Raw genomic sequence first — 24,014 nt, forward strand, 5'->3', positions numbered from 1 at the left:
TTTGGTGTCCCCCCGCCGGGCTGAGGCTTTGGGGCTCAAGTCCTTTCCCAGATCTCTCAGCATCACCCTGTGATGGACCACAAATGCTAATCTCAAAATGTATGCTTACCAGGGTTTTCAAAACATATACTAAAGGAAAGGAATGTGACAGAAAATGTCCTAGGCTGGGAACGAGGAGGCAGAGCTCCAGGGTCAGCTCTGCCAGCTACCAACTGAAAACTGCCAAGGCCTGGCACTGCCTACATTTCAGATGCCGAATTCAAGACTCTAAAGTTTTCTCAGATCTGTGAAAAATCCTCATGCTACCAGGGTAAAAAGATCCCAGTTCCAACCATGTTTGGTTTCTATTCGTAGAGAACAGAGAGCAGAATCAGGTTATCACCCCACATCCAGGATTCTTTGGGGACACTAAAAACGAACTCTTCAATTCTAAATGAGAAAAAAAAAATTGCAATATGCTTCAACAATAACATTTCTTTGGAGAAACAAAAAAAATCCACATAGACTGCTCACTTACTTATTGATCTCCCTTTTCTCTCACTTTGTTTGAGGTTTTACATAAAATACCTGGGTAGAAAGAGAAGGGTAACAGTATGTATAGTGCCTAAAAAGTAATTAATCCAGCTCGCACAGCATGAATATCTTATTAAATATGTCACCCAAAGGGTAGGGTGACCCCAGTTTAACACTGTGGTTATAATGCAAACTCCCAACACCACAAGCACAAAGAGAACCAGCTTCCTTAGGGCAAGCAGTCACATTTCCCTTGTAAAGGTGAGACCAGACTCTGAGCTTTACTCAGAAGAAAGAGGCTTGTAAGATTAATGACAATGTTAACATAACAAAGCTGTTCTACCCAAGCCAGAGGTGTCCCCAAGCTCTCTGAGCTGAACCACAGCAGGAAAGATGAAATCAGATTAAAAATATCAGCAACCCGGATGAAATGAACTGAAAGGATTTAAGTATTCCAAGGGCAATATGCCAAGGTCACGTGAAACATCAATTTAATTTCCTTTGCCTCTGGGATTCCTAACCTGACCTTCACTGGGGATGAGTGAGACAGTGTTCTCCAAGATCTCTCTTCCTTTATTCCAATTTGTGCACAGACAGGATTCTTTGAGTCCCAAAAGTCTGCCAAGAAATTGGACATCCCTAATCAGCATATCCAAACGACTTCATTCAAGAGGATGCCCCTTACTGATGCTATTACTGGCTCCTCATTCCGGACCTTAGAGCTACATGACCAAAGTACACACTTGAGTTTTGGGAGCCACCACCTTTGCCCCTAGAGCTGGGACATTGCTGGAATTTCCAAGAGGTGACAGACAAGCCCAGAGAAGAAAAGAAGAGAGAATTAAACAAAGTTCACTCACCCTCCACCCTCATGCTATGATAAGGTCCCATCCAGTTTCTAGATGTGAAGATTCTGTCTGCCGAGGCCAATCTTTCAATCAAATTTCCATGAAAGTTTCCATTCCCCATGAATCCAGTTCCCCCAGTGGCACTAGTGGTAAAAGGACCCGTCGGCCAATGCAGGAGACATAAGAGACGCTGGTTCAATCCTTGGGTCAGGAAGATCCCCTGGAGGAGGGCCTGGCATTCCCACTCTAGTATTCTTGCCTGGAGAATCCCAGGGACAGAGAAGCCTGGTGGGCTACAGTCCATGGGGTCGCAAAGAGTCAGACAGGACTGAGGTGACTTAGCACACAGCACAACCCAATAAAGAGCTAGGGTAAGCATTAGGAACACATTAGGAAGACTGAACACAGTCTTCAGTCTTACATCAGGTTCCATGGGGCTCGAGCTGCTTCCAGCCAGTAAGTCTAGGACCTGCTACCTTTAGCTTTTGTACCAGTGTGAGGTCTATAAACTCTGACCACAGACCTTGTCATCCAGTTGTCGGTAGAGACTGGAGATCTCCTCATCGTACTTCTCCTTCTCCTCTGCAGAGATGCCGGCAACCACGGGAGCAATGTTGTCTATGATGGGGGTGTTATCACAGGGCTCTAGACTCTTCTGGTCCTTAGCACTGATCTGTTCATCCTCAGGCACAGCTTCTCCTGCAAAGCACAGCCAAGGGGAGTTAGGCATTGAAGAAATTTAGCGTGCAGCCCTCCAGAAAAAGTTACAAAAACAGTCACTCCACAAAAAAGACACAAAGGACACAATGAGGAGCTGTTTAAAGTTAATAGTCTGTCGCTTTCCTGTTTGACGAGAAAGGTCGTAGTTAACTGACCAAAACGAGTATAAAGAGGAAGATTACGTAACACCCCCTTGCTCCCGATGTAAACTGGCTCCATCAACCACGCAAGCTCTCAACTTAATCCAACTTTTCAGCGATACCCAGAATTTTTTGCAAACATTTTTCTTTTGTTGAGGAATATGCTGGGGCTTTACTAGAATCATGTTCTCTTTGGTGATGGATTCAAAGGGAAGCAGACCTCTGAGGCACTCTAATTACAATTAATTAGGTTACTGTTTCATTAACAGCAACAGCCAAATCAAGGAACAAATTCACCATTGTTAACAGAACACTGTAGGGCCCAAATATTCACGCTTTGAGAATCCCTGACTCTGAAGGAGGAAGTTGGGGTGGCCCCAGGACCCAGGAACTCTGACTGACATTACACACACACACACACACACACACACACACACACACACACTCTTCCACTACCACTCTCTCCCCCAGGAAGTCAGAATTAATTGGCGGACTGGAAAGTTGAAATAGAATAATTTCCTGTGATATCAGGTAGTCCCAGAAAAGAAAAAGCAGCCCACCGAGAATATCATGCAGACTCCTCCCTGCTTCTCAGTCTGCAGAGGAGCATTGTTGGCGCCTTCGAAGGAAACAGTACCAAATGTGACCATGCAAATTGAGCGAAAAGGGGAAGTTCTTAAACCGGCCGAGGGCTATCCCCAACAAGAAAACCAACTTGCAAAGACAGAATGAAAAAAAAGGATCTATGGAAACCATTCAGCTCAACTGTCTCTCTTAAATATCTACTTGGAAAGCAAACCAAAACCAAACATACTTTTCCATCACAATGTTTACCATCAGCTTCACACTCAATTTGCTACAATCAGTGAGCGTCTGCACCGTTCCAGGCCTCACCCGGTTCTCAGCCTGTAAAATGCATTCTGTGGAAATTCCCCAGGAAAACTGTCCGGAGCCAGAGGGAATTTCTCAAAGAAAAAACAACAACAAAAGACACCCAAAGACAAACGACAGAATGTAACTCCTAATCCATGGCTTCATGAACAGTATACATTACCTCTCGAGAAACCCCCCTGAACACTGACTGTGTACATTTATCTCAATACAAACCAAGCACTTTGTGATGGGTTAGCTTTATTGCTTAAGACTCCATTATCTCATTCGATAATCACCAAATGGTACCATAGGCCTCCACTTCAAACAAAATCAACACTCAATGATTTCACTTTGATATCACAGTTCCATCTGAAGCAGCAACTTGAAGCAAAACCTGGAATAAATTATTACTTTGCTGAATATAAAACTGAGCCAACTGTTTTTTCTTCCAAAGCTCAACCAGACTGTACTGTACCTAAGCCCTTTTCTAAAATTATTGACCTGAAACAAAACCAGAATATCAGAGTAGCCTTTGAACTGAACCTGAACCAAATCAATATTTCATTCAGTTCCAATTCTTGGTTTAAAGCATCCATCAGCAACCTTAGTGTGCAGACTGGATTTCATCCAATTAAAGCACCTATATTCTCTACAGCCTGCTAAGTCCATGGGCTATAAAAGCTGTACCGTGTTCTATTTAGTTCCCAAATTTTGTTTTTCTGTTTGTTTAAAACATTATAAATATAAAATTATAAAAATATATATGTGTCTTTTTCTAACCATAGAGTATATACTAAAATTTGAAAGCTCTCTTTCACCTCTACCTCCCAATTCTGTTCCTTGTTAGAGAATTTCACCATTAACACTTTGTAAATGTCCTTCTCCCACTTGGATCATGACTGTACATCTAATTTTTCGGTTCTAGCTTCTGAAATTTATGAACAGGGCAATCCAGAGCAGTATGAATTGATCTTCCAGTTAAATCTTAATAAAGAGGAAATTCTTAATTGCACTGGACCAGAAAGCAGGCAGAATATAGTCATACTATCCACAGGCCAGTTCAGCCCAAGTCCAGAGAAATGATATTAAAAACATCTGAAAGAGACATCCGAAACCCTGTGTTCTTAGGTTCCAAATGCCCAGAGAGGCAGTGATATCGTGAGACTGGGGTCAGCTAAAGAGTTGCCTGGGGCTTGCCTGGTGGCTCAGATGGTAAAGAATCTGCCTGCAATGCAGGGGACTCAGCTTCTATCCCTGGGTCAGGAAGATCCCCCAGAGAAGGGAATAGCTACCCACTCCAATATTCTTGGCTGGAGAATTTCATGAACAAGGGATCCTGGTGGGCTACAGTCCATAGAGTCACAAAGAGTCATACACAACTGAATGACTTTCACTTTTTTTGTTTCCAAGGAGTTATCCAGTGCATATTTCCATTTGTTTGGTGGAAGGAGGAGTCAGGGATGAACCCCACAGCCTAGCAGTGGGTGACCTGCTGTAACCAAAGCCACAGGCTTGACTACCCCTAAAGCTGCCCTCTTCTTGCGTTGAAAAATTGTAGCATCACAAAGTATAACCACGGTTGTTCCAGATTAGAAAGGTTCAACGAGCCAGTCAACACTGCTCTGAGAGGCACCTGAAGTGACCAACAGATGCTACATAAATATGGTCAGGGCCATAGCGGGACACTCAGCCACCTGCACCTTCCACAGATTCAGCTACTCACAAGCCATCTCCCACTTAACTTCTTGCTTTGTTTTTGTAAAGGCAAGGAAATGCCAGTGCTTTGAACACAGCATTGTTCTAAAGATTAATTAAAACAGTGTGTGTAAAAAACACAAAAATCCATTTCTTATCCCCTCCACTCCCTGACCAAGTGTCAACATTTTAGGTTTTGTACATAAAATTATTTTTACTTATTCTGAGATTAGTGTCTCTGGGGTCCTGACAATACCTTTAGTGGTTAGAGCTCAGTTCCCAAAATAAAATACAGTATAGCCATGAGAGTGCCTTTCGGGTTATTTTTATTATGAAAACAATATTTGAAACCTATACCAGGCCTTCTGGTTTCCCTTGAACAACTCTCTCAATCAAAGCGTCAACATGTCCCCCACAAAGCTACATCTGAACAGCGAGCCCATCCCAGTTTTTATTCTAAAGGTCAGGCAGTCAAGATTATTTTTTGCAGCAGTCTTTCAAGCTGAGAAGAACAAAGCAGCAACACGCAGCAACAAAAGCAGCGGGTATCTGCCGGGGAGAGTACAGCTCCTGCCCAGGGAGAAATCAAGAGCCAGTTTTCCCAAACACTGCTGCCCTTCAAAGGACCCAGAAAATGACTTCCAGAAGCGTCCCTGGTAACTACACCGTCCAGCTCACAAACACGTCTGGGGACTGTAAATTCCCAACCCTCGGCAGGACCCGACACCAGGCAATCTGTCTCCATGGCAATCTCACGGCATTAATGGAGAATATTCCCTGCACTGCAGTGGACCGGGTGTCCAGAGGAGCCCCCACCAGGTGATTGCAGAACAACCAATCATAACGTGGAAGACAGCTGCAAACAAATCCTGGAGAAAGCATGCCCTGAAATCTGGCGGTAGGAGAAGGGGAAAGGACCACAAACGAAGATCAGTATCTATTTTTATTTTTACTCTCCTTTATGTGAAAAGCAAATTTCTCTTGGTTTATCCCTTGAGGATTTATACTTGCTGTCCATAGAGAAAGGGCATGTAATATTGTAAAGCATCTTATTTTTTAGAATGAAAGGTTCCCTCCCAACCCCTACCTCAAGAAAAGATTTCCTTCTTTACATAAGCATTCTGGCATTTCCTATTGTCAGATGTAATTACCTTTAAGGACTAAAGAGATTTGTGTGTACACAGGAGTGTTCAGTTGGAGCACACCTATAAGGTTTACAGAGCATTTTAATTATAAAATCAAAACCCCCAGAGGGCATAAATAACATTTCCACAAAAAATAGAAATCCATCAATTGCAATAAGTAAGAATGACAGACTAATCAAAAATTCTTGTTAGCACTATTAGTTAAAAAATTCTAAAACAGGCTTTTTGGGTTTTTGTTAAAAAAATAAAATAAAAAAGAATGAAAACCATTAGACTGCCAGTAATTCATTAAAATTTCACACATGAAGTAGCAACAAGCTAGTTATCCTTTTCATAAGTCAAGCCCCTAAAGCCTCCGGAGAATATAGTAAGGTAATTGCCTTCTCTCTGCAACTCCAGGGCATAGATTGGCTGGTCACTCACAGCTTCCGCCAGAAACCAGATCAGATCTGGCAAAGGAGGTACTTTCTTTTAATACCAATTAAACAGGCCCAGTGGCAGACCTAATGGCAGGTAATTTCTATATCAAAGAAACGAAAAAGGAAATCTTTTAAGTTGCCAGAAGGGTGACAGCAGCAGGATACAAGATGTCATTATATAAATGGAAGGTTTAAAAAAAAAAAAAAGCAACTCATTTCTTTATGGGATTATTTTGCACACACGTAGCATCTCTTACCCTAGCTGCTCAAAATACTGTAAGAAGCTTAAGACATTCTCTCATCCCTTCTACAGTAATTTTCTAATAAACTGGTTTACCCAGGAGTCAGCATCTGCTTTACATTCTTCTTACACAGGCCACACGATTCTCCTAGCAGTCAGCATTTCTACAAGTATTTGGTTGTCTCTCGAAAGAAGGAAGAGAGCCTAACAAATTAGGTCTCTCAAATGAAGTACTAACTTCTGAGCTTCTACAATAATCAGAAATCCAAGGAGGGGCACATCTTCTAAATATTTAATGCCCCAAGAGCAAACTGTGTTCCAACTACAGAGCCCACACAGTTCCACAAAGCACCCACCAGCCTCAAGGTTACAGATTTAGCTTAGAGAACCAAGGCTGCTGTCCTGGTAGGTTTTAAATCTGGAGAGCCAATCTGCTTTAGAGATTGCTGATTTTTCCACACCTTCTCAGCCTGTGATGAAATAATTTCTTTGCATGACTATATCCACTCTGTTCATTATTATTATATTTAACTATGCAAGAGACACTGTAGATGTGCCATATCATCAGATTATTTCCCTGCACTTCTGACACTCAGATTTTCAGGAATCCTTCTCTGACTTAAGCTCTTGTAAAAAGCTGTCATTTCTTTAAAGGCCAAAATTCAAAGACGTACCAGAGAAGAGGGCATGGGTAAAGGCTGACCTAGCAACAACAGGAAACAATGGACTCAACTTTGCTCTAGCATCATGGCCCTGGGCCCTCGGCCTTCCTTCCCCATCCTCCTGTCCAGAGTCTTCTTGGTGGATTGAGCAGGGACCAGGGATGGGAGTGGGGGGCAGGAAGTGGTGGACTGGAAGCTGAATTCAACTCCTTTACAGGATGGTTTGAGTCCTTTCCATACATATGATCAACAAGCAACAGAGTAGGGGAAAAAAAGAAAGATCCTATTTCTGACAGCTGCCCACTCCCTCTATCTGTCCTTAAGCATGTAGGCTGAACGCATTTCCATGAGGCTAAAAGTTGCCAACAGAGCCTCCAGATTTGAAGAGAGTCTGCCCGTGGATTTCAGCCCACAAGATGTCACTAGTACATTCTGGTGGACATGCGTTGTTTTTTAGCCACTCAACACCCATTCTCATAACAGCACCTCGACTGCATTGTGAAGAATTACCCCCCATTCCCGTATGAGTGCAGCTGTGGTCAGACAACACATTAGGGTGCCCTGTCCTTCCCCAGCCCAAGCACACCACCCAGCACAATCTCCTCCTTCTCTCCTGGGGCTCTGGGTCTCCAATATACATGACAAGGACAGAAACACATCCAGAGAGGATTCACTCGAGGTGTGGCCCCTCAGAAGCCCGGGTCCTCAGCTGTTCTTTTAGTTCTGTGAGTCTCTCATAGCTTTTTCTTTTTTAATTGGAGCATAGTTAGTTTACAACATTGTCTTAGTTTCAGGTATAAAGCAAAGTGATTCAGTTACACATATATATATACTCCTTTCAGATTCTTTTCCATTATGGATTATTACAAGATACGGAATACAGTTTCCGCTTTCTCTTTTTGTTTATATCTTCACAACCCTCATTGGACCAGTGGGGAATGAAGCCAGGAGAGTGGGTGGTTCTCCCCACTCCTAATTTATAAAAACAAGGTGTGCCCCCCACCTTAAGCCCCCAAGCACTTGGGGCCACAATGCTGGAATGGCAGTGGCAGAAATGAATTAAGGCTTGGTGTAGTACACGCATTATGAGTCACAGGTCAATATGCTGAGGATCAATATTCTATTACACCCAGAGGAGAAAACGACAAGGCCCGCATCTGAAGTAGCCCATTAAGCTAGGAGCATATAGGTGGGGTGGGGTAGGGTAGGGACCGGACTACCAGCATTTAACAGAGTATTTCACAGCTTTTGAATGACTTTGGGCAGGAAATGCTCTCTCCTGCGGCAACTGTATCAGATGTACCTCCCTTCACTTATTTACAGTCTGCCTGGACCAGACTGGCCACTGAGACATCATATTCTTTTACCTTTCCCACCCCTCTCCATGTGTGTGCTAAATCACTTGATTCATGTCTGACTCTTTGTGACCCCATGGGCTGTAGCTTGCCAGGCTCCTCTGTCTGTGGAATTTTCCAGGCAGGAATACAGGGTGGGTTGCTATTTCCTTCTTCAGGGGATCTTCCTAATCTAGGGAGTGAAGTGAAGTCGCTCAGTTGTGTCAGACTCTTTGCAGCCCCATGGACTGTAGCCTACAGGCTCCTCCCTCCATGGGATTCTCCAGGCAAGAGTACTGGAGTGGGTTGCCATTTTCCTTCTCCAGGGGATCTTCCCGACCCAGGGATCGAACCCTGGTCTCCCACATTCCAGGCAGACACTTTAACCTCTGAGCCACCAGGGAAGCCCAAATCTAGGGATCGAACCTTCAAAATTCCAGCTCTCTAGTTGACACCACCCAGCCGTGCCCTCATGACCACGAGGAATCAGAATGCACAGGACACACTGGGGGAAATTCCAGTCCCTTCTTTTCACACTCATCTCCCCAGCCTAAACACAAACCACAAGGGCAGCGTGCAGACTGCACCCACAACAGAAAAAGAACGAACTCAGGAGTCAAGCACCCTGTGGAGTCAGCTTGGGCAAGTCTCATATCCTGCCTAAAAGAGACACATGGTCTCCAAACAGAACAGAAAGCCTCTGGATTTTTGTTGGATGAGCAGTTAATCCTTAAAATAATCCTTCACTCACATCCAGTCAAAGGACCACCTCACCATGCCTCCACCTGCCTAACTTCCTGTCTGAAAGTTTTATACCACTTCAGTAGGCTCTCTATATTTGAAAACTTTCGCTTCCAGAAAAAAAAAAAAAATCCTTTAAAATGTGAGCTTGCAGGACAGAAGTCCAGAAAGCTCCCTTCTCTTAATCACTCAGTGATTACACGTTAACATGGGGATGAATGCAGGGGTCTCTCAAGACCCTCCCTCTCCTCTTCCCTCTCCTCTCTTCAGAGTCCAGAGAGGACCTCATCCCTACCTATACCTTCAATTATGTCCTAAAGATCCATGACTCCCGGGGACTTCCCTGGCAGTCCAGTGGTTAAAACTTTGCCTTGCAACTCAGAGGTTGTGGGTTCGATCCCTGGTCAGGGAGGTAAGATTCCCCCATGCCTTACAGCCAAAAAATCAAAACATAAAACTGAAACAATACTGTAGAAAATTCAATAAAGACTTTAAAAATGCCTCACATTTAATGTACATAAAAATTATGCTAACCATAAATTTTAAAAAATCCATGACCCACATATTTTTCTTTGTCACTCAAGTAGCTCCCCAGAGCTCCAGACACTCAGACCTAACTTCTTATCTGGCATTTTCAGCTGGATGTTCCATAGACTCCCCTCAAACTCCCCTCATCATCTCCCACGTCTCATTTCCAATTCTCCTCCCTCATTTCTTGTCTCAGTGAGTGGCTCTGTCCTCCATCCAACTCGGCAAGCCAGAAACCTTGACGCTGTCTCTCCCTACAGCCACCAGCCCCACCAAGCCTGGCTGGTTTCACCTCCTAAATACCTTTCTGGTCTGCCCATCTCTCTCCCTTTCCACCGCCCTCTCAATTCAACAACTAAGTCTCAGGCCTGGAGGGCCACCCCAGGTCCCAGTGCTCTTCCCAGACCCTCCAGTCCACCCTCCAGCACAACCAATGGGTCTTCGAAAAGGCAAATCTCATCATCCGATATCCTTGAATGGCTTTTCACTGCTTCTGAGATAATGACCAGAATCCTGAATGAGTACTGCCCAGACTAGTCTGCTGCTCTTGCCTGTCGCAGTTCGGAGATGGCCCACCCCAGCTCTCCACCCTGGCCTTCATGCTCCCGCCCCTCAGGGCATGTAAGCCTGGCTCCCTTACCCCACCCCCATTTCCACCCGCACCTCCTATTTTGCTCAACAAACTGCTCTGTTTCTCTTGGAACTTACTGAAGGAAACCTTTGCTGACTTGAGTCAAGCTCAGGGCCTTCTTCTGTAATAACTCTCGGCACCTTATCCTCTCCCTTCTTGATACATGTATTGATCGTGCTTGGAGACTATCTCCTTCACCAGCCTGTAAGCTCTGTGAGGGCAGAGACCATGGCTGACTGCTCACCCTTTAATCCCCAGCACTGCCTTTAACACAGGTTTACTTAACATACAATTATGAAAATCTATCATGTGTCAGAAACCACATGTTAGTTTTCCCGAATTATGTAAGTTAAGGGCTTAGGTAGGATCTCACCTCACAGGATGTGAAAAACAGTAGATTTTTGAGTAGATTTGCAAAGTGGATGAAATGAGACAACAGTTAAAATGAGGCCAAGTGACTAGTTCAAGAGCAGGGGAGAGTACCCAAAAGAGATAAAAAGATAAGCATCAGCCAGGCAAAAAGGGCAGTGGGCAGACCCGAGAGGACAGTGACTGAGGGATGGAAAACTGCAGGGCTGGTTGGTGCTTGGCAAAGGACAGGAAAGAAAAGAACAAGGTTAGTTGCCCACACCATGATGTTTCTAAGGCCAGTGCCCCTCTTTTGCCAAAAGGTTTCATTGAATGTTCCAGGTATCCAGCAGAGAAATGACCCAAGTGGATCGCAGAAATAGAACAAAATTTCATAGGGCGCTCCACACCTTTCCAAGCACCCCTCCCCACTCTCCTACCCCTGCCAAATTGCAAGAAGGCATCCACCAGCCACAGATGCTGAATTATTCAATTATTCTAGCAGCTTTCAAAACACATGTGCAGCTAGAAAATCGCCCCCAAAGAAAAGAATCGTGTTATTTAGGCTACTAGGTCATTTCTTGAACCTCTCTTGAATCCTGGTTGGCCACGTAATTGTTCTTCAATTGAACAGTAGCTCATTGACACCCACCCCTCCTAGCAAAAACAGAGGCAAACATATAATCATAAGACATCTGCTGCTAACTGTGCACTTCCAAGCAGGCAGGTTACTTTTGGATTTTGCACAGTGGCCACCAGGCTCCCACAGTCACCCAAGATTGAGACCTGATGCAGCATCTGAAATAAATACCAACACCAACCATCCACTATCTCCCACTATACACACCAAGCTGCCTTGTTTCCATGGGGAAAAAAGGGGGGCTGTGGATTGAAAAAGGACTTGTGCATGCTAACCTCCAACACAAAGCAAAAACCACTGAAATGATCTGTCTGCACGTGGAAACCCTTCTCCAACGCCTCACCCATAGTCCACCCACCACTGCACGTCAGCTCTCTGAGATATTTTCTCTGAGGAGAACACACCAAAGAGAATGCTTTAGGGAAAAAGAAAAATGAGTCACGAAACAAGCCTTTGAGACTCCATTTTAGGACCGAGCTTCTTCAGGAATCCTCTATTTCTAGCTCTGAAGAAGCAAAGCATGAAGATGAGTTGAGCCAAAAAAAAAAAAAAAAAGCAAACATTTACCAGAGGTGACTTTTAACTCCAAATCAATTATAAAACTCACAGAGGAGAGAATGACACTTTTCATCTAATCAAAAGCAATCAAAACCCCAAAATCTCAAACACTACCCTCTACACCTCAAATGTGGCTACCGGAGAGTAATGGATAGAGGCGCATCTCAATGGAAGCAGATTAAGGCAACCTTGCAAACAGTCACTTGGCCACACTAAGAATGTATGTCGGTCAAGTGACAGGGTGGGGGCAGGGATCAGTGCTAGGGAAAACATCTGCTCGTTCACACAGCTTGCTGAAAGGCCGGACCAAGCTCCACCATCACCCACTCTTTCCCAAGTGTCCCAGGACATCAACAGTCATGGGGGGAAAAAAACACGCACTCATACCTCCTCCTTCCTCTCCTTCTTCCTTACCATTTCTCCATCTGTTTAGCTCCATCTCCAGATGCTGGATAACATTCTTCAAAGTCTTATTTTTCTCTTTCTCTTTTTCGTATTTCTTCTTCCATTCTTCAGCTGTCAGTTCCAGGTTCACAGAGACAGTATTCTTGATGGTCTTAGCCCTGGTGTGAAAAACATAAGGGAAAAATTCTGAGCAGAGTTGCTAGCATTTGCTAAATCATGAATATAATTAAACTTCAAATTCCTTTCACACCAGAAGATTAGGACTTAGGGAGCAGGAAGGATGCTAGAGCTTTTACCACCACCCTCTTAGCTGCTTTAGTGGCCCCACTATTTCTAAGGCTCCAAACTCACCTTTTTCCTTTTCTTTTCTCCTTTTCCTCCTGCCTGTCTCTAGACCCAACGGGATTTTCATCTAAACTGTCTCGAGTCTTTCTCTATTCCCTCTGCCACCATTTCTATTCCCGCTACCACCTTGGCCTATGTTCTTAGAACCCACCTGTGGTTATAGCCTAGCTTTTTCAGACATTCAGCATCCTCTTTAAGCATCTTGCATGCCACTTTCAGATTCATCTGCCCAAGAAGAGCTTCCTTTCAACTCAATTAACGTCTATGAAACACTGGGGATTTATCAAGATAAACGAGACAAGGTCTCTGGCCTTAGAGTTTACAGTTTCTCATAACAATATACATACAGACAAATCAATTCTTTCTCTTACTCACATTTGGTACCTTAGCACCATCCCTACGGTATTGAACACATGTCAACACATGCCTCCAGGGACAGATGGTCACTTTACCAACTCAGGGTGGCCAGGTGAAACCACGGTCCGAGCTGAGCACATCCTCTCCCACCGTCCAGTCAGCAAGAAGGAGCGGAGGGCCCACTTTTCTGAGATCATCCCATTTTTTTCAAGAAAAGTCAGAAATTGAGATTTTTCTTTGCATATCCCAGTTCAATATAATTTTTCAAACTGATGTGTGGCATACACAAACAAGTCTAATGGCCACCATTTTGGCCCTTGTGGTATAAAGAGTGACCACCTAGGCCAGATGGCCCAGAGCGGGCTGTGATGCCCCAGTGGAACTGTGGACAGTAAATCAAGGCTGTGCCAGCTCCAGTCAGTAATGAAAACGAAATACGTGATTCACCAATGTATGCACAGAAATGAACACATAAGGTTTGTCCAATTGAAAAGCAAATTCATGATGGCAGGACGCTACTTGTTACATACTTTTTAAGAAGTAAAAACTTCATTTATGTGCTATCCTGTTTTATTTGCTACTGACTTTTTCATTTTTAACTCCCACCAGTTCTTGTCCTGCCACATTTGCCAGCACTATCTGATGTGTGATTCGGGTTGATCACTGTTGTCATGAAATGACATTTTGGACATGATTTCTATTTCAGTAAAAGAAATTCAGCAATCCTCACCAGTGCAGCAGATGTCACCCTGTAAATTAATTTCTAAAGCAGACAATTAAATAACCCAACTGTCAAAAGAAGAGTTAAAATGATCTCTATGCAAGATTCAAGAATTAGTATGTCTCCCTCACTCACTATAGCTTATGGCTGCTGTCTCCAGAAGTGTTTCGACTCTGTTTTCAAATAGTAGCAACTTTATTGCTACTTTAAAGTCTGTGCCAAGTTGACACTCTCACCCCAACACCCTCAGGCAGTGTCATGGATGTTTCTCAGATACAAGCACAAACACTGCAGCATCCATTTTAACTGAGTTAAGTCAAAAAGTGAAAAATAACCTATGGCTGAAATGCTTATGGACATTTAAGGATGTACTTTGATGCTACTAATCTTACTTATCATACCACAGAGTCTCTTGATGATTTCCAATGATACCAGAAGGAGAAGCATAGAGCCTTTATGCTGTAATCTGGCAGGTTTAGCCAGAAGTACAATTCTGTGAGCGGACCCAACAAGGTTATCACTGGTATAACTGATCCTCATTCTCAAAGTTCTCTTAAGTTGTTGAGAAAATTCTTTTTCTCCCACTTCTGCAGTAATCAGAGTCCTGGCAGGGAATAGTCTTCTCAAATAGGGAAGAGTTTAACAAAAGTACGGTAAGGGTGATGGGAAATAACAAGGGATAACAGGTGTAGCTCAGATGGTAAAGCATCTGCCTGCAATGCAGGAGACACAGGTTCAAACCCTGGGTCGGGAAGACCCCCTGGAGAAGGAAATGGCAACCCACTCCAGTATTCTTGCCTGGAGAATTTTATGGGCAGAGAAGCCTGGCAGGCTATAGTCCATGAGGTCACAAAGTGTCAGACACGACTGAGCGACTAACACACACACATACACACAATAGTGATGGGGGGATCCGTTACCACTCTTAGGCTGAAGGGGGCCCAGAGGAAGGGAACTATAAGAGGAAAGCTGTCTACACTCGCAGATACAGAGACCGAACAAGTGGTTACCAGTGGGGAGAGGGAAGGGGGAAGGGCAAGGCAGGGCTACCTAACCTAACCCCTACGGGATTAAGAGGGACAAACCACTATGTATACAATAAATAAGCTACAAGGATACATTGTGTAGCACAGGGAATATAACAAATATTTTATAATAACTACAAAAAGAATATAACCTTTTAAAATTGTGAATCACTGTATTGTACATCTCTAACTTATATATTGACAATATCACACATCAGCTATGCTTCAATTAAAAAAAATAAATTTAAAAAACTGTTAAACTCTTAAAAGAAAAATGCTGCCCTGTCGAAGCTGTTAACAGCCTTTAGTCTAGGAACACAGCCAATCTAAAGTGACCCTTCATGGAAGGAGCCATGAAATTAATACCCTGACATCACTCTGTTCTCTCCTTCTGAGTCCTGCCTGTTCCTCTCCCATTGGTGGAACCTAACTGGAAGCCAGAGGCAAAGGAGCCCACTGTAGTTGTCCAAGCTGGTCACTGACCCAGGGAGCAGGGCAGAGGAGAGCAGAGATGGCACAGAAACAATGCAGAGGAGCAGACGGAAGACACACAGCCCAACTCCCATCTGGAACCGAGAATAATATGTCTTCTGCTGCTGCCCTAAACAGACTCCATTCAGTCACTGATGAGGCAGACCATCATGCCTCTCCATCTACTAAATGGAGAACATGAAGAAACCAGCCAGCACTGATTAGAAAGATATTAATTATCCCCAAATGTGTTCTACAGATTTAAAATAATCTGAAATAAAATCTCAGGAGATTTGCGTGCTGCTGCTGCTGCTAAATCGCTTCAGTCGTGTCCGACTCTGTGCGACCCCAATAGACGGCAGCCCACCAGGCTCCCCCGTCCCTGGGATTCTCCAGGCAAGAACACTGGAGTGGGTTGCCATTTCCTTCTCCAATGCATGAAAGTGAAAAGTGAAAATGAAGTCACTCAGTCGTGTCCAACCCTTAGCAACCCCAAGGACTGCAACCTACCAGGCTCCTCTGTCCATGGGATTTTCCAGGCAAGAGGACTGGAGTGGGTTGCCATTGCCTTCTCCAGATTTGCATGTATGTATTGACATTGACAACCTGATTCTAAGATTTATAATAGAAATAAAGAAGGCCAACAATAGCAAGGACAATTTTGAAGGACAACGAGGATGGAATATCAATGCATTATAAAGCCACAGTAATTAAAACTGATTAAATAGTCCAGAAACTTTAGAATAGAAACAAAATAGATTATCCACAGACACTCGGCCATGTAGCCATCTGATATACAACAAAGGTGTGTATCCAGCACAGAGGGAAAGGACGGTCCTTTCAATGTCTGGTGCTTTACTGACTCCCCCAGTAACATATAAAAAATTCTATGCGGATGAATCACATGCATAAATGTGAAAGGTAAAACAACAAAGCTGCTAGAAGAAAACAGGGGAATATCTTTAAGACCTTAGGGTAGATAAAGATTTATTTCTTAAATAGAGCAGAAAGAAAAGATAAACTTGACTTCATTAAAATTAAAAACCTCTCTTCATTAAAAGTCACCATTAAAGGAGTTAAAACATAAACTACAAAGTGGGAAAAGATACAAACAATCCATGTATCTCACAAAGGACTTATCCAGAATAATCCCTATAAATCAATCAGAAAAAAGCACACAATTGGTGAAAACACCAGGTAAAGATTTGAATAGGAACTTCACAGAAGAAGTGCCAATAAATTGTACCCAGAAAAGTGTGTCAAATGTCATTAGCCTTCAGGGAATAAAATAACAAAAAGATATATTTACACACCTAATAGAACAATTAACATTTTTGAAACTGATAATGCTAAGTGCTGGTGAGGATGTGCAATGACTATAACACTCACCTGCTACTAGACAGAGTGTAAACTATTGCAATCATTTTGGAAAACTCTTTGGTACTATCTGTTAAAACTAAATACTCATAGGTATATAACCAACAGAAATGAAGACATATGTTCACCTAATGACATGGCAATCAATGCCATAGCAACTTCATTTATAATAGCCCCAAGATGAACACAATCCAAATATCCATCAACAATAGAATGCATACATACATACTGTATTGATACAACAAAATACTGTATACCTACAAAAAATAAACTGCTCATAATCTAACAATGTAGTGAACTTCAAAGATAACAATGTTGAATAAAAGAAGCCAGATACAAAACAATACTGTATGTCTTTATTTGTAAACAGTTCAAAGACAGGAAATAGTTATCTATGTTGACAGAAGTCAGGATGCAATCTACCCCTGAGAGTTGGGTACTGACTGGGAGGGTGTAAAACAGAGGTTTCTAAGATGCTGGGGTGATAGATACATGTGTATATACATTTGTTAAATTTTTACTGAGTTGCATACTTATATTTACTTTACTGTATGCGTGTTATACTCAATATAAGTAAGTTAAGAAAAATAAACTGATGTGTAAAGAAATCAAGTCAGATAAGAATTTCCAGATTGTGAAATAAATAAGAGCTACTAAGAGACAGTAAACCTCTATGCCTCGATAATTGCCTGTACTCATCTTTCCGGCCAAGATCACTTCTAAATGATACAGAAACTACAAACTATTGGAGTTTCTTCAAATTACCTTGGCCTCCCCTGGAAAGGCCAGGAAGATGTTTACTCTTGGTACCTTCTTACCTCTTGTTTTTCAGCATTTTCCTTCCCTCTCACAGTTGGACAAGGAGCTCTAGACAAACCCAGACCTCCACTGTATAGAATAAATCTGTAATGTATGATTCCACACTGTGACTGGTGTATGTCAGAGACTGAGATCCTCCCACTGTGGGTTGGGAGAGGGTAGTCTAGCATCCCTTTCTATCAGTTAGGGTTCTCCAGAGAAACAGAACCAACAGAACAGACATATAGATGGATGGATGAGTAGATACCCTATCTGATATATACATAAGATATACCTTCCATCCATCTGTATAGCTATCTATTTAAAGAAATTGGTTCACTGGAAACTCATGAAGAAATTGTTGCTGCATTCTTCAGGAAGAATTTCCTCTTCTCCAAAAAACCTCATTTTTTGCTCTTACAGCCTCCATCTGACTGGATGGGGCACACCTCTATTACGGAGGATAATGTGTTTACTTAAAGTCAACTGCTGCTAGATGGTAACCACATCTACAAAACACTTTCATAACAACACCCAGGTCAGTGTTAGATTAAATAATGGGCTGCTACAGCCTAATCAAGCTCACACACGAAACCATCACACCTTCTACTCTATTCTAGGTCCTAGTTCCCATGTAAGACACCTAACGTTCTTCTGGAAACGTGCCTGCCACAAAGCACCTTCCCGTTCCCCGGTAAGGCCATTTCCCTGCTCGTGAGTGGGGGTTGTAGGGAAGCAGAAACCAAGAGCTTTAAATTTGGTCTTTTGAAAAACTCTAGTCTCCCAAGAAATATTAAGAAATGACCAACGTGGATGAGGATTTGGCATCCAGGTAAATTAACTCTCATCCACAACATTTCATCCTCCAAACAGCAAAAATTAACCTATGGGTGTTTTGGCAACTCTCCAACAGGAACCGATTTGAGTCTTAATCCATTGTATGTCAAAACTGTAACCTAGCATCTCCCTTGGCCAAAGCTCTCGCTCTGGTCCTGCTGGGAACTTGTCAAGCTCTGCACACATGCGTGTTGCACATACACCACTCAGGCTCTGCCTAATCCAGCTACCATCAAACTGAGCATGAAATGGCACAGTTTTGTGTTTTTTCCCCCAAAAGTGCGTATCAGAAAAAGAAAAAAGAATATTACTTTTCCTGAACTATCCATTCTTCTTCCACATTTAACATATAAAACAAAGCCTCTGAATTATTCATGCTGGATCAATCAAAACACTTGGTGTCAATGATGTGCTGATTCAGGCTGTTTCTAAACTGGTCTCCCCAGGGGCCTCCCCTTTTCCTCATTACTGCCCCAAATCAAGGTACACTAAACAGGCTTGCGAGATAATTGGGGGATTTGAGTTTACACTTCTAAAACTTCAAAATATCCTTTTCAAATGGTGCTATAAAGTACTTTGGAAGAATAATTAAAGACTAGAAAATGAAACGCTAGAAGCCAGATGAAAAAGAAGAATCGATGAAACTGCTCTAATTTGAGTCCCCAGCCCTTAAAGCTGCAAGTATTCAGCTTCCTGACAGAGGACAGCTCTTTGACTCTCCATCGCCTGGAAATTCATATTGCCTCCTCAACCAAATTGAAAGCTCTATGACAACTCAGGAAATGGCTCTACCACTTTCCTAGCACAATGCAGGGCATTCAGGGGACAAAAAGCGACAGGCCTGACCCAAGAGAAGAGCCACCATCACGGAAACCAAGAAACAGACACAGTGAAATCTTTTCCTTTAAATTCTAAGACTTCATCTAGAATCCTGCAGAGTGCAGACTCGGAAGCTGCCCTCAGGCCTCTGTACACTGTCATGTTTCTGCTGCTTCAAAGGACCTACTACTGTTTTATTCAGAATATCCATACAGTATGGCTTAACAACAAACACGGACTTTCTTCGTATTCTTGAAAGAACCATGTGGTGATAACCAGGGAACTTCGTGCTGCCCATAGGTGTGGCCACCCCTGCAGCAAGAACATAATGAACGCTCATTACACTGAATTTGGGAGGTGCCCGGCAGTCCTTTTTGAGTTCAAAGTGCTTAATCTCATTAGCTATCAGTACCATGTCAAATCTGAGGTTCAGATTCATGTCTGCTGTGTAACTGGGTTCAGTGTGTGTATTTAACAATAAAGCAAGTATTGGCCCCGTAGAGAAGTTAGATGTCCTTGAAGAATCCATTAACTAATTTGAAGATGGAGGAAAGGGAACAAAACAGAACACATTTCTAATTATAAGCAGGAAAACAAATCAGATCTAAACCTCAACCAATTTTTGGACATAGTGGTGTCATAGTACAGCAACCGCCCCAGTGGTCTTATTCCTACATAATAAGCACCAGATTCGTCTGCTCATTCGTTTGATGACATTTGTCTACTGACCACCTACTGTGTCCCAGTTGTCCTAGGAGCTTGTTGGTGCCACTCACTGATGTGGTAATAAATTAATTCTTATCCTTATGGAGCCCAGTATTCGGATGACTCTGACAAAAGATTACAAACCAACCTATTTCATTTGAAAATATAATTGACCTACTGTTTATTTCCTGGCATCCCAAATTATCAGCATTTAATCATCAGATTATCAGATTTCGTTCATCATTCATTGCAGATATCTAATTCTACTGCTTCATTCAGTCCTGATCCTTATATTACAGCTGTATCCTGTACCTTAGGTCACATTTGGCCCAGCCCCATGCATGACTGTGACCTTCCCAAGCCTGTTCAAAGATGGAGGAAAGAAGGAACCTGCAATTACGGGACACCATATTCCATGCCAGCCCTTGTGCTGGGTAAAAACTGAAGCAACTCATCTAATCCTCCCAATGATTTTCAGAAGTAGGCGTTATTATATTATTATGTTTTTTTCCTACAGGCAAAGAGACTGAGGTTCCAAGAGAAGGAAAAGGGAGAAAAAAGTCAGGAGCAGAGCTGAGGTTCAAAGCTGGAGTAACCGGCCCCAGAGGCCTATGCTCATCTAGATTCCTGATCAAGCAGCCCGCATGGGAGAGGCTGCGGGTCAGGTGATGCAGTCTCAGTCCAGTAACATCTCACAATTAACCAGCTTTGTGGCCTCAGGGGCAGGACCTAATGGCTTGGAGCCTAGGTCTCGATCCCATCCTCTGTACAAAAGGGAGAGACACCTACCTGACACAATTTCCATGAGGATTCTGACATGTCTGGCACATGCTAGTTCCTTAAAACAAGTGCTAGTGATAATGATGATGCTATGATGGCCTCACTGAGATTAGAAGAAAGTAAATCATCATTTTCACTGACACCTAAAACTCTTCCTCTAGACAGTTGCGACATGCCCACCACCAACAACAGCCTTGAGACAGAGCCTGTGCCCCAGGAAGACTCTGGGTTGCAAAGATGTAAAGTATCTTTGCTTTATGGGTGGGAATATTTTTTTTAAGAGATGTTGCCTTTATAAATGCATCCAGGGCTGGTTTCCTCCAATATGTCTTCAGAGGAAACTGTCAAAGCTTAAGTTTAAGAAACCAGGAGAGGGGCTTCCCTGGTGGCCCAGTGGTTAAGAGTCCATGCTTCCAGCGCAGGAGGCCCAGGTTCAACCCTGGTTGGGGAACGAATATCCCACATGCCGCATGACGTGGCCAAAAAAATTTTTTAAAGAAACCAAGAGAGATGGGGAAGGCAAGATGATCACCACAGTATTCTATGCTTCTCACAAGCAGATGCTGGTTTATAGGTATCCCGTGACCCTTAAGAAAAGAAGGTGTTATCCTTCTGCAACCCACTGACCTAAGCATTTGGCTAATCAAGGAAGTGATTTCAGAGGAAATAAAGGACCCAAATCCAATTTAAAAGATATACGAGTTCTACAACAATTCAGGGTGATTATTATTTATTTAGACATCCCACAGGTGCCATAACTGGTTAATTCTATGTTCTGTGAGGTTTCAGGAAATGACTGGGGTTTAATGTGGTTTCAACAAGCAATAACAATCTCCCATCCAGAATGCCCACCACCATCTGTCTTTTCTCTAGGCATCTTAAACTACTTCTCAGGCATAACCACACACTCCTGGGAGAAGGGAGTGCTCCGGGCATAAGGCAGAACCTGAAGAGACCTGGTTACTTGTCCAAAGATAACACAGTTGCGTGAAGGGGATGATGTCAGTAAGTCTGCATCTCCCAACCTCAGCTCTGGGCTCAGCCCACTGACACGGAAGATGCTCAGAATCGCCCCCATCCACAGGACGCAAGCACTCTAGGGACTAGCACTTCAGGCAGCCATGCAGGGAGGATGGGGCTCAACACCACTGACTGACAGACCATGACTGAAGGTCAAGAAAGAAAGGGATGGGACTTCCCTGGGGGTCCAGTGGTTAAGAATCCTCGTTCCAATGCAGGGGACACAGGTTCGACCGCTGGTGGGGAACTAAGATCTCACATGCCGCAGGACAACTAAGCCTGCTCACACAACCAGAGAAGCCTGCACACCGCAGTGAAGACCCAGCAGAGCCAAAAAAAAAAGGAAGGGATGAACTAACGCATACCAGGGAATGTTGTTGGAGGATTACTGGCTGTCCCTGCTGCCTACCTAGTAACGCTCCCCAGACATCTAGGAAATGTCCTTCAGACATTTCTGAAGACGAGAAGATGAGGCCATCCTCCCCTTTCCTCAGCATACAGCTGTATTTCTTACCCCCAGGATGAGCATCAGGACTTCTTTTCCCTGCTCTTTAATATTCAGTCTAATATTTAGTCTATCAGCAAATTTGCAATGGATTCCAAATATTGAAGTAGTTACTGGTGGTAGTAGTAGTAGTAGTACTACCACTTGTAACTGGTAGTTGCCAGTCTTGAGTTGAATATGCTTGAACCTGACAGTTAAGGTTTAATTCCATGAACCTGAGAGTCAGACTTAATTCCGAAGAACCTGAGAGTTAGAATTAATTCCATGAAAACAAAACTAAAATTCCACTGAATTACTAACAATCACATCTATAATAAGCTTGGATTTTTTTTTTAACATCATACCTTTGATAGACATATTCATACCTATTGTTTTAAAAGGTAATTTTTCTTTCGGCCTCAATACATGATGCCTCAAGTTTCACAGGTCACCTGCTAGATGCAAATTACTAACAGGCTGCTTGCCCCCTCCCTCTGCTTCCTCTCTGACCCAAGAACCTCACCACTCACCCCTAACACCTAAGACCCAGCTCAGAGCACAGGTTAAGAAGGTCATGCCCACCTTTGTCCAAACATGAGTGTTGACTTGGTCTCAGCTTCATTGAAGACTGAGGGAGAGCAGCAAATGACGATGGTGGTTCTACAGTTCCCACCCAGAGAGTCCTGAAGAATCCGAGTCATCTTGCTGTCCCGGTATGGCACGTGTGTTTTCTATTTACGAAAAGAAAAAATACTGTCTGCTACAGCCAATTCAAAGAGAAAATACAGAGGCCAGCAAGTTAGTGATGGGAACTGGGCTTAGAAACATGTGAAATAAAAATCTGTGGCCTGGTTTTGCATCTTGCCAAAGTTTAGCATGCCCATTGTGGGACCTGGGTCATATGAAATTAGCATCACCACTCACACACTTTAATGAGCTAGATTTCCCTGCAAGCAGGGTGTCCATAGCCAGGACTCCCCCCCTGTCCCTTTCTAAACAAAAACAAATGAATCACTGGGGTGTGTGGCAAAGAGAGTACATGGACCCAAGAGGCAACTTCTCATGATATCATTTAATAGATGGGGACACGATCACTTACCGTCCCTTCTGCCAAAGCAGCGATCACGTTTCCAAGAGCAGACAAAGACTTATTGATATTTTTAGCTTCATCGAGAACAGCTCCCTCGGCACCAGTTTTGCTGACCTACCAGAGAGAAGAGAAAGCAGTGAGCTGCACAGGTGCAGAGGAGAAAACTCCAACTTACAAGAGGGCACGCGTGCAGGAGGGAGCCGAGGTGAACCCTCCCGGAGTGCTGGGGAAAATACAAGTAAGTAAGACGCATGGTGCCCGAGGCAGGGGATTGGTTCTCTCCTGTTGTCATTTTCCTCTCAATTAGGTTTTAGAGGAATGGCTGGGACACCTCGAGTGTAGAGCTGCAGATACTTCCCAGGGGACGTCTGTCTGGGGATGCCAGGCTCCAAAAGCACTGTCACTACAGAAAGGCTGGGGTCTTGCGAGACTGAACCATCCCCACGCTGGGGATGCGCAAAGAGAAAACGATGTCCTGGCCACAATGAATGGACATTACAAGCTCCAACTTCAAGCAAAGGTCAAGAGGTGCTGGGGATGGTTATCCAGACTCTGTGTTCCTTCCCTACTTATTCCCATAGTAAGAAAAAAAGGAGTAATCAGCCAAAGGGAGAAATACTTGACAAGACATGAAAAGTCAAAAAAATGTATATTATATAAGTGAATCTGTCTTTTTTCTCCATAGTTAGAAGAACCATGCACCATTCCTCCTCGGCTCTGTTATTACTGGTAATTTCGTATATA

At 43.3% G+C, this 24,014-nt stretch overlaps 1 protein-coding gene across 4 annotated transcripts in view; it reads right to left on the reverse strand.

Annotated features, from left to right (window-relative positions):
- KIF5C (kinesin family member 5C) overlaps positions 1-24,014 on the reverse strand; it is a 159,910-nt gene that overhangs the window by 53,323 nt on the left and 82,573 nt on the right. For all 4 annotated transcript variants that reach the window (XM_019972986.2, XM_070768201.1, XM_070768206.1 and 1 more), the window contains exons 9-12: positions 23,280-23,384; positions 22,763-22,911; positions 12,451-12,599; positions 1,885-2,060 (exon numbers count right to left, since the gene is read on the reverse strand). In XM_019972986.2, the coding sequence (XP_019828545.1) occupies positions 1,885-2,060; positions 12,451-12,599; positions 22,763-22,911; positions 23,280-23,384 (579 nt within the window). The remainder of the gene's footprint in view (positions 1-1,884; positions 2,061-12,450; positions 12,600-22,762; positions 22,912-23,279; positions 23,385-24,014) is intronic.

This window comes from Bos indicus, chromosome 2, assembly GCF_029378745.1.
Source record: "Bos indicus isolate NIAB-ARS_2022 breed Sahiwal x Tharparkar chromosome 2, NIAB-ARS_B.indTharparkar_mat_pri_1.0, whole genome shotgun sequence".
In the NCBI taxonomy this organism is placed as follows: Eukaryota; Metazoa; Chordata; class Mammalia; order Artiodactyla; family Bovidae; genus Bos; species Bos indicus.